At 35.1% G+C, this 12,489-nt stretch overlaps 1 protein-coding gene across 2 annotated transcripts in view; it reads left to right on the top strand.

Moving 5' to 3' along the window:
* Positions 1-12,489, top strand: part of LOC149797613 (uncharacterized) — a 55,329-nt gene that overhangs the window by 31,136 nt on the left and 11,704 nt on the right. For both annotated transcript variants that reach the window (XM_089962491.1, XM_089962492.1), the window contains 2 exons: positions 4,930-5,093; positions 8,204-8,681. In XM_089962491.1, the coding sequence (XP_089818617.1) occupies positions 4,930-5,093; positions 8,204-8,681 (642 nt within the window). The remainder of the gene's footprint in view (positions 1-4,929; positions 5,094-8,203; positions 8,682-12,489) is intronic.

Below are 12,489 nucleotides of genomic sequence, written 5' to 3'. Positions count from 1 at the left end.
GGCAGTTCTGACTGCCCAATATCACCCACAAGTGAGTGATCAGTGTCATGTTCAGCCTTAACTCTAACAATGATTCTGATGCATTCTGCAAAATTTTGGTAAAGATTTCATCCCTTTTTGCATCACTGAGGAAAGGTAAGGCTTTAAAACATGGATCCAAGGCAGCAGCAGTGGTGAGAATTTCTTCTTGATGAGTGTATCTATCCTGAAGATCATCAACCATGGCCCTTTTCATCTGAGCTATTACTAGAGAGTCATCATCGCTATGTTGGAAAATGCTGTCAATAAGTTTGTGATGAAGAGGCATGATAACAGAAATGGTTGAAAGTGACTCAGCACAAAGAGTGGTTGTCACCACTTTAAGAGGTTTTAGGCAAACCATTACATCATCTGCCAGGCAGATGTCATCATCTGACAATGTGTTCAAATCTTTCTCTTTTATTTTAGCAAGATCTCTGGATCTCAGAACAGCAATTATTGCACACTGCATTTCAAGAAACCTTGAAATCATGTCATAAGTATTGTTCCATCTAGTGGGCACATCAGCTATAAGCTTTTGATCCGGTCGACCCAGCAATTCAGTCTGGCTTCTCAGTTTAGCTGCTGCAGTTGTACTTCGGTGGAAGAACCCAACTATTTGACGAATCCTGCTGAGGAGAATTTCAATACGTCTGATCTTCAGACACTTTTGTGCAGCTAAATTAATTGTATGTACATAACACTTGATGTGAAAGTTGCATTCTAAAAGAGTCCCTGTCTCGTCCATGTTTGATGCATTATCTGATACAACAGGTAGTATGGGGATAGAGTGTATTTCCATTCTTTGAGGGTTTAATGAATCACAACAGGTATATTTTCACCTGTGTGCTCTTCATACATGGGTCAAGTTTGAAGAACATAGTTTATCTGCTTCCAATTTTTATCAATGTGAGTTGACGTGATTGTCAGATATGATTCAGTTGACCCAACTATCTGTTGTCAATGCAACTTTCTCAGCATTTTGTAGGTCTTCTGTTACCAGTGCCTTGACTTGGGCATATTTTTGAGGAATGATCACCTCTGCAAACTGCTTTCTACCTGGAACATTATATCAGGGGTCAAGTGAATGTAAAAGGTCACTAAACTCTGGCGAATTCACTATTTGGTATGGACGTATGTCCTTTATTATAAATCTGCACACCTTGTCAGTTATATGTAAAGCACGAGAAGAATGCGAGGATATTTTGCACCAATGAGCCCTGGTAAGGTTCTCTTGATTGGTTTTGACATTTTAGCTTTAGAAAGATTGGAAGTATCTTCACATGACAAACTCACATTAGCAGGGATCAATGATCTGTTGTCTGCCATCTTGTAATTACCACATTTCCCGGGAATGTAATTGTTCATGTGCTATGCTAGATTAGTGGTTGCGCCAGAAAACTTAACATGAGCGTCACATCGTTGGCACACAGCAATTGCCTCATCAATTTTCCCATGTCTTTTACTCTTTCTTAATGCAAAATGAACCCATATGGCAGACCGTGCTTTTGAATTTTGCACCAGTTCGTACTCAGCCATGCTTGAAATGTAGCTCAAGGTCAGTGTCAGTTAGTCATCAACGTAAGCAAGGAATGGAATTCAATAGGTCATTGTCAATCAGAAACTATTATAATTAGTGAAATATGGCTAATACTAATTTATAATAATAATAGAGTTCGTTTGCTACTTGTTATCAAAATTTACATCAATATCACACTATATCGCGATTACTGTATCGTCCGTTTAATACCACAGTGTACCAGTATTCGATATTATTGCACACCCCTACTTGGTAACCATGCCAACATCAGAATAGAAAACACAATTTGGTCACAAAATATGGAAATAAAGTATCTTAATTTGTTGCCTAGTTACATTGTTATTAGGTGAAATGAAATGGTAGATAAAGCAGCCATAGCTACCCACAGTCATCATTTTCTGAAAGAAAGATAGCACATAGTGACTTAAATATATTTTGGCTTATGTTCTCCGTACTTGTCAAAATGTGCAAAATGAACACTTAACAAGTTTTGGAACATCAAGCTCATCATTGGAAAGTGGCATCCCTCATTACAGAACATATTAAAGTATTAAGGCAACATTATGCCACTCTCATATTGAATACAAATGCTTGATCCTGATGGATGAACATCATCCAAATTGCATACCTTGACAGTGTCCACCGACAATGGCTAACACACTTGTCAGGTGTCAACTTTACATAGACTTAGGTAAAGGCATGGCCATGCAAGAGTGTAAAGGTCTCGTAGACTACCTTAGGATGAGGTGGGGTGCTCCCAGTATTATCTTTAATTATTACAGAAGACCCACCCTGGCTCGTTTTTGTTAGAAATTGAAGTAGTGATAGAGATGCAAAGCTCCGAGCCCCCAGTCAGTGATGCCGACAGTCAAATTACTGAATACACAAAAGGTGAAATTCAAATAAACAGCACATTTAATGCCATTCAATTACACATAGTCCTTCCTCAAATTAAATTTAATATTCAGAAGTGGCTGAGTGGTTTAAAGCACTCTCCGTTACGGATCACTGCCATCTCACCTCTGTCTGCGTAGGTTCGAGTCTCGGATTCGGCCAATGTAGGTATGTGAGAAAGCTTGCCAGTAGCTTCTCGAGGGTCGGTGGTTCTTTCCGTGGATTTCTCGGGTTCTTCCTCCACCATTAATACTGGCTGCCATGTATAGCCTATCATGTGCTGAAAAATGGCGTTAAACCCTACAACAACAACAATAATATTCAGAACCCTATCACTCGTCTTTCACTCGACCAAGTGATGGCCTATTTCATCATCTGACTTAGTGTGATAGATTTTCCTCCTGTCCTGTATTTCTACTCATCTGTATTATTTCTTGACTGGTACCCAGTACCCCTTCAGTCCAACAACCACATCCTTCACCCTTCCACTTCCTCCACTTCCTTTCTCTCCTTTTCTTGTCTCCCAGAGACTCGGGTCCAACTGTACCAGGATATTTCCCTTCTCTGTCTCCTACAGCTCCTACGGTCCCTAAAAGCTTCCTGTCTGAACACACACAAGGACATTAGTATATTCCTCTAGCTATCTAGTGGGGGCCCTGAGTGGCCGAGTGGTCTAAAGCACTCACCGTTACGGATCATTGCCATCTCACCTCTGTCTGCGTGTTTTCGAGTCTCAGCCTCGGCTAACATTGGTACGTGAGAAAGCCGGCCAGTAGCTTCTCGTGGGTCGGTGGTTCTTCCCGGGGTTTTCCAGGGTTCTTCCTCCACCAATTATACTGGCCGCCATGTATAGCCTATCTTGTGCTGAAAAATGGTGTTAAACCCTACAACAACAACAACAACAACTAGCTATCTAGTCTCACACTAAACAACAATCTATCATCAGATAAGCCATTACCTTCTTTGGTCACGCATTCGTGCACATTGAAATATCCATATTTTCTGGTATGGTATACACGTTATCAACTGCTTATCATGCATATATCAATAGATTTCATCACATCGGTATATATATATATATAGATTCTCAATCTTATTATACAGAACAATATCGCATAATCATACGCATTTCTGTACATTACACTTCTGCAAAGTGTACACACATATCCACACATCCATGTGCTGATATATCCTTACACGTTATACTCCTACAAAATATACACAAATAGTCAAATACCCCTATTAACTAATGTTGCACATTGCAACCATTATACAAAGTTATAAATCAATTCAACATTTGCAAATCTAGAATATCACATGAATAAATGCACGAGTTTACTACGAATTAACCAAATAGTGAATTACAATATTAATTCTTTACATAAACATTGCTCATATCTCAAAATATGCATGTAGATCAAACACTACAAATGAATCGAACCCTACAAATGGTATTTCTGCATACTAACGATTCTATTATGAAGTATATCTACTGCACATAATTAAAGTACAATTATCTTGCTATAATAGATTGCGACAATCGAGCAAATAAGTCACTGACCTGTCTGAAGCTCCTTTGTAATTCCCAGAATAACAATGTTTCCTGCCAATTTCGAATGACGTCAGAGTAGCTTATAACTTCCTTATGTAATTCCCACAAGATGGTTTAGCGATTACTGACGTTTAGTTTCAAGACACTAGATTTAAACTTGCGATTCCAATGGTGGCCACACCTTGCTCAATTCTGAGTGGATGTCGATTCACCCATGGTCTACATAATTAGCAGAGATTGCCCCCTCCCTGGCAGTCTGTCAAGGATGGATTTACGACCCTCACTTGATGTTCTGTTGAGCCCAACACTGGCAATTCATGCCACTTACCTGTGAATCGCACGCAGCCAAATAAGGCGCCAATAACAAGTTCCTATGGCCATGTTATATACAACTGGCTCCCCCACCCGTCTTTTTGATGTCGGCTTACACTCGCAACATTTATGAAGCGAATAATTAGCCTCAGGGTCTAGCATATACATGTTGCAATCTGGCTATTGTTCCTTACTTATAACGTGACAGTAAGCTTGTATACATAGAGGCAAATTCAAGTTTCACATTTTACAACTGTTTGTAGTATACAAGACATGACACAAAACAGACGGAGAAAAAAAAGACTGTTTGTGGTACAAAATGACATAAAACAAGCCATCTGGAACATATAAATTTTGATTTGTTTTATACAAACTTCACAATCACAACTGAAGAGAATAAATTAATGAAGTGTCATTAATTAGTCAGATAGTAATTACCATTAGGATAATCAAGCTATAGTCTTTTCTGTTTTCATTAAAATACTATAAGTCATCATTACTAAATATTTGAACTGAAGCATATATTTGTAATTTGCTTTATTTCCCAATAGTGATCGTATATGCATTATATTTAAATGCCAAAATTTAGTCATGAAATATTTGCTGAACATAGTGCCCCAGGAACCACAAGATTACCCCAATCCCAGCAGACACAACGACTATTTTGAGAAAATGTACACATCTGATACCTACCCACCTTGTTATTGGACACACTACAAGAACAGCAAATCCACCAAGCAATGGAATACTGAGACTAAAGATCCCTCAGAGCCTATGGTAATGTATATATTTACATTTTCTTTAAAATATACTTTGCTTTATCAGTACTGAAGACAAATGCAATTTAAAGAAGTATATTATAATATTATAAACTTTTTCCAAAAACATTGTGTTCATATTTATATACTTTTCTGATTAATAGATTCTTCTTTGATTAAACCCATAATTTATTTTCAACATGTGCTAAGTATTTATAAGACTGAAGTAATTTTTATAAGCTGACTGTATTTTCCGATAACCTGCACAAAGAACAAAGGAGTTAATGCTATGACCCCAGTATCGGAAGCAAATTTGTATTTTATGTCTTGATTATAGGATTATTGAATATATAAGTAAATGAATATGTCTATTTGTTGATCAAGGTGTGTCAAAATCATGTACTCCCGCAGTTAGATTGTGCTTTATTTAAATCATGTACTCCCCCAACTAGAAGGTGCTTTATTTAAATCATGTACTCCCTCAATTAGAATGTGCTTTATTTAAATCATGTACTCCCCCAATTAGAATGTGCTTTATTTAAATCTTGTACTCCACCAGTTAGAATGTGCTTTATTTAAATCATTTACTCCCCCAATTAGAATGTGCTTTATTTAAATCATGTACTCCCTCAATTAGAATGTGTTTTATTTAAATCATGTACTGCCCCAGTTAGAATGTGCTTTATTTAAACCATGTACTCCCCCAATTAGAATGTGCTTTATTTAAATCATGTACTCCCCCAATTAGAATGTGCTTTATTTAAATAATGTACTCCCTCAATTAGAATGTGCTTTATTTAAATCATGTATTCCCCCAGTTAGAATGTGCTTTATTTAAATCATGTACTCCCCCAATTAGAATGTGCTTTATTTAAATGATGTACTCCCCCAGTTAGAATGTGCTTTATTTAAATCATGTACTCCCCCAAATAGAATGTACTTTATTTAAATCATGTACTCCCCAGTTAGAATGTGCTTTATTTAAATCATGTACTCCCCAAATTAGAATGTGCTTTATTTAAATCATGTACTCCCCCAGTTAGAATGTGCTTTATTTAAATCATGTACTCCCCCAGTTAGAATGTGCTTTGCTTAAATCATGTACTCCCTCAGTTAGAATGTGCTTTATTTAAATCATGTACTCTCCCAATTAGAATGTGCTTTATTTAAATCATTTACTCCCCCAGTTAGAATGTGCTTTATTTAAATCATGTACTCCCCCAGTTAGAATGTGCTTTATTTAAATCATGTACTCCCCCAGTTAGAATGTGCTTTATTTAAATCATGTACTCCCCCAGTTAGAATGTGCTTTATTTAAATCATGTACTCCCCCAATTAGAATGTGCTTTATTTAAATCTTGTACTCCCCCAATTAGAATGTGCTTTATTTAAATCATTTACTCCCCCAATTAGAATGTGCTTTATTTAAATCATGTACTCCCTCAATTAGAATGTGCTTTATTTAAATCATGTACTGCCCCAGTTAGAATGTGCTTTATTTAAATCATGTACTCCCCCAATTAGAATGTGCTTTATTTAAATAATGTTCTCCCTCAATTAGAATGTGCTTTATTTAAATCATGTACTCCCCCAATTAGAATGTGCTTTATTTAAAATGTGCTTTATTTAAATCATGTACTCCCCCAATTAGAATGTGCTTTATTTAAAATGTGCTTTATTTAAATCATGTACTCCCCCAATTAGAATGTGCTTTATTTAAATCATGTACTCCCTCAATTAGAATGTGCTTTATTTAAATCATGTACTGCCCCAGTTAGAATGTGCTTTATTTAAATCATGTACTCCCCCAATTAGAATGTGTTTTATTTAAATCATGTACTCCCCCAGTTAGAATGTGCTTTATTTAAATCATGTACTCCCTCAATTAGAATGTGCTTTATTTAAATCATGTACTGCCCCAGTTAGAATGTGCTTTATTTAAATCATGTACTCCCCCAATTAGAATGTGCTTTATTTAAATAATGTACTCCCTCAATTAGAATGTGCTTTATTTAAATCATGTACTCCCCCAATTAGAATGTGCTTTATTTAAATCATGTACTCCTCCAATTAGAATGTGCTTTATTTAAATCATGTACTCCCTCAATTAGAATGTGCTTTATTTAAATCATGTACTCCCCCAATTAGAATGTGCTTTATTTAAATCATGTACTCCCTCAATTAGAATGTGCTTTATTTAAATCATGTACTGCCCCAGTTAGAATGTGCTTTATTTAAATCATGTACTCCCCCAATTAGAATGTGCTTTATTTAAATCATGTACTCCCCCAGTTAGAATGTGCTTTATTTAAATCATGTACTCCCCCAACTAGAAGGTGCTTTATTTAAATCATGTACTCTCCCAATTAGAATGTGCTTTATTTAAATCATGTACTCTCCCAATTAGAATGTGCTTTATTTAAATCATGTACTCCCCCAGTTAGAATGTGCTTTATTTGAATCATGTATTCCCCCAGTTAGAATGTGCTTTATTTAAATCATGTACTCCCCCAGTTAGAATGTGCTTTATTTAAATCATTTACTCCCCCAGTTAGAATGTGCCTTATTTAAATCATGTACTTCCCCAGTTAGAATGTGCTTTATTTAAATCTTGTACTCCCCCAGTTAGAATGTGCTTTATTTAAATCATGTACTCCCTCAATTAGAATGTGCTTTATTTAAATCATGTACTCCCCCAATTAGAATGTGCATTATTTAAATCATGTACTCCCCCCAATTAGAATGTGCTCTATTTAAGGTCCAGTATTCTCTGTTTTGTATTTGTTAAAATTCCACTACAAACTGCATAGTTATTTGTGCCCCAAGGGACAACCTGTACTGTTATTAGTGTTTTTTTTGTATCAAACCTTTCATACAAAGAAAAGTTAAAAAGTAACCCTTGTGTAACAATAAAGAATATTCTTAGAAGAAGAAAAAAAGAAAGAAGTTGGTGCTTTTTGTACAGATGAGCTATTTGTGTCTTCAGATAAATTGTGCTAGAAAGTTTACATCTGATTATTCAACATGTTTGAATATATTAAGAAGCTTGTAATTAAAACATTAAAACATATTGGGGTTTAAAATACTCTCATATATTTCATTGTTTATTCCATGCCTTTTCTGTTTCAGTTTATTCCTGTAGACAAAAACGCATTCAATGACATTAAGAAAGTTGTGGAATTGACTTGGCAGAAGGAATTTATTGGACATGGGAAGGATGCTAAAGGATTGCAGAATTTGAATTACACAAGAATAGATGTCACCAGTGTTGAACGTGTTGAAAATATAGAGGTGTTTGAGAAATATGCGTTAAATAGGCAGATATTCTTCAAAAAAGCTGCCAAGCAAGGGAAAGTAACTCCATTTAATGATATCAAGTGTCTGAAGAAGGGTCCACTAATGACCACTGCCAACATCTCAGGTACCAGTGTGTTGGCAAAAGACATTCATCCTGCAATCAATGAATACTACCTCTTCCATGGCACAAAAGAAGATGTGGTACAATCCATAGCAAAGCAGGGATTAGATGACCGCTTAGCACAAAATACGATGTTTGGAAAAGGTGTTTATTGTGCGGAGAGCTCAACCAAGGCTGATCAGTATGCAGGTAAAATCTATTCTCTGTGAAAGGATTTAATGCTCAGTGTACCAGCATATATCCAGTCTCGCCATCATATGTCACAGGCATTTGTGGCTCACTTTGGGTCTTTGTGCATTAGCTTTAAATCTCAGCTTCCTGAAACAAACACTCGAAGTTTTTTTAAAACAATTAAAGTGGCTAGCAGCAGAATACCAGATGTGAAAAGAAATTGACATTTTAATGCATTTTGGCAAGATAAATTTCTCTACAAAGAAATTACTTTTATCAATTGAAAGCAAAAACAAACAAACTTGTAGCTGGCAGCATTTGATTCAAGGCATTTTTTGACCATAATTTTACCTGAGACAATGTATACTGAAAACATTATAGCTCACCAATGGCACTTATGCAGTAGTTAATGATAATGGTCAGATATTTTCATTATGCGGTTCTGATTTCTTGGAACAATTTGACCAGGTGTTAGGATTGGCTGACAAAAAAAGCCACCACTGAATGCCCAAGAGTATTTAATATCTTTGAAACTTAGGATGATGAGATTGGATATCCAGCTGAATAGAACAACGACCTTTATTTGTCATCACACAATTCTTTAGCCAGTAAGGCTCTAGACTAAAAATGAGTATTTTCCTTGCCCTTGATTTGATGTAAATGATTTTTTTTGTTGGATTCAGAGCAACACAAATATGGTAATATACATGATATATTTTGTCCCAGTCATTTGTCATAACTTTACTCCATTTGAAAATATTCTGACAGACAAAAATTCAGCATTTTTTAATTCCTATTAAGATATTCTAGTCTGGAGTAACACGTTTAGATTTTAAAATATTTTGTAAAGTTTTACGACAGAGTGTCCAGAACACTTAGACTTCTTCAGCTAAACTGTGTAATACAATACAGAAGTATAAAATATGGATCATTTTGTGTTTTTTGAAGGGGAGTGTGGGAATTGACTTATTACAAATCACTGATGCTCTCGCATTGAGGTAGAAATCTTCCAGAACTTAGATAGGGCTGCCATAGTCTGCATTAAGACCTATATTGTAACCTCCTTTGCGCGTTGCTTTAACCCACCAGAAATTGTGACACTTTACAATAGAATCATCTTGCACCAGTTAGACTGATCAATATATCCAAATTAGATTACTTGCTTCTTTTTCTGAGTCATCTCCCCTGGCCTTTGAGTTTTCAACAAATTGTCTACAGTTGTTTTATAGCTATGTACATTGAGTTTTTACAGAAGTATTTCTGTAGAATTCTAGTTTGAGTTTTACAAAATGTTCCTTTGGACTACTAGTTTTTTAAATTTTTGTAAAATATGTTTTTTTTGCTTTGAATGAAAAAAAAATCATGGTTGGGTCTCCTTTGAATGCTTTGAATTGTATGTATAATAAAAGGCATATACTCTAATGTAATGGTGCTTTATGTAACAGTATATGAGTCTTCGTTATTTGAAATTGGCCACTACTGATGTATGAACATATTTATCCTATAGTAAAATGTCAACTCTGCATTTTTTCTGGAGGCAAGGACCATTATCTGAATGTTTGTTTCTTAAAACAAATCATGCTGGTGTAGCCTACAAATAGCATTTCCAGTGTGTGTGTGTGTGTGTTGCTAAGCACCTTTTGTTGATATAGCCTTCAGATTTTCTAAATTATTTCCTTTTCTACATAATTTAATTTTACAGGAAAAAATAATTACTGTCTCTTGAGGTTTTCTCAGTACTTAATTGTGTCAACATAGGGTGTAACCTTTACTGGAACAAGGCTGAAGAAAATTCTGCTGCTGATGAAACTTTAAATATTACCTGTATTCATTATCCAACCATTTGTATTAGGATTCCCTACCATGACATTAGTGGAGCATATATAATTGCCAGTGACTTCTCAATCTGTTTGTCCTTCCATCATATCTTTGTTAAGCGTTGTGTTTAGCACAGTTTCAGTTGCTATGGTAAAGCATTCATGTTTAAGGAACACAGTTCTAGCTTTTAAGAAAACATGTAAATGATCATAATATAGAATTCAGACAAATTTGATTTATGGAAACAAGAATATATCAAATTGTTAATTAGTATGCTTCTTGATAATCAATAGTGTCCTCAAGGATATTTACAAAAAGGTTAAAGTGGACGTAATTGGAGTTTTCAGAAGTGTTATATTTCTTCAGTTCACTCATCACTAATAGATAATATGACTAAAGTAATTAAGAGTACTGAATGGAACAAAACAGAAGAAGACTTAATTGGTAACAAACATACTCAGGCAAAACATGTAAGGTATGGGTCAAGTACAGTCATAGATCTTTTATACAAGCAGTAATCATGTTATAATATAAATAAGATGGAGTACTGAGAAAACCCTACGAGACAGAAAATGAGAGAGAGAGCATGGTCTATCTAAGTATTACAAGTACAAGGAGAATCTAACGAAAAGTGATCAATGATTTAAAATGAAAATATTTTTGACATGTTTCAATATTTAAAAGAGTTGCAAATGGTTGGCATGTGAAATCAGTACAGGTAGCTTTTAATTCATCTGTTCGGTGTCTAATTAGTTCATAATTTTGCTGACAAAAAATGCCTAACTTTTTCACCAGTATTGCTTTTTATCATGTAGTATACATTGTCATCAAGTATTATACATTGTCATCATGGACCACTCAGGTGGCCTAGTGGTTAGAGTGTCCGCCTTGGATGCGGGAGGTTGTGAGTTCGATCCCTGGTCGAGTCATACCAAAGACTTACAAAAATGGTACTAACAGCTGCCTTGCTAATTGGCACTCATCATTAAGAGGTTAGTGTTAGGACGTCTGCGGCATGATGCCCCAGTGCTAGACATCACTATAAACTGTCACTGCAGACATCGTAGTGATATGACTGAAAAATTGTTAAAGCTATGTAAAAAATCCAAATCACACACACACACATTGTCATCATATAGTATACATTGTCATCAAGTAGTTATATTGTCATCGAGTATTATATATTGTCATCATGTAGTATACACTGTCATCATGTAGTATGCATTGCCATCATGTAGTATGCATTGTCATCAAGTAGTTATATTGTCATCGGGTATTATATATTGTCATCATGTAGTATACACTGTCATCATGTAGTATGCATTGTCATCAAGTAGTTATATTGTCATCGAGTATTATATATTGTCATCATGTAGTATACACTGTCATCATGTAGTATGCATTGTCATCAAGTAGTTATATTGTCATCGAGTATTATATATTGTCATCATGTAGTATACACTGTCATCATGTAGTATGCATTGTTATCATGTAGTATGCATTGTCATCAAGTAGTTATATTGTCATCGAGTATTATATATTGTCATCATGTAGTATGCATTGTCATCAAGTAGTTATATTGTCATCGAGTATTATATATTGTCATCATGTAATATACACTGTCATCATGTAGTATGCATTGTCATCAAGTAGTTATATTGTCATCGAGTATTATATATTGTCATCATGTAGTATACACTGTCATCATGTAGTATGCATTGTTATCATGTAGTATGCATTGTCATCAAGTAGTTATATTGTCATCGAGTATTATATATTGTCATCATGTAGTATACACTGTCATCATGTAGTATGCATTGTCATCATGTAGTATGCATTGTCATCATGTAGTATGCATTGTTAATACAAATGATGTACTCTGTCTTTCTACATTATTATCTCATCCATCTTACCTCATATGATCCAGTTCATCATGAATAACAGTTTCAATAAAGCTAAGGAACAACTGAAAAGAGCATATTTTTTTAAATATTTGTTTACTTACAGT

This window comes from Sinohyriopsis cumingii, chromosome 6 (genome assembly GCF_028554795.1).
Source record: "Sinohyriopsis cumingii isolate HCF-2022 chromosome 6, ASM2855479v2, whole genome shotgun sequence".
In the NCBI taxonomy this organism is placed as follows: Eukaryota; Metazoa; Mollusca; class Bivalvia; order Unionida; family Unionidae; genus Sinohyriopsis; species Sinohyriopsis cumingii.
The sequence above is the reverse complement of the archived record's forward strand: the minus strand, read 5'-3'. Positions and strand labels throughout refer to the sequence as shown.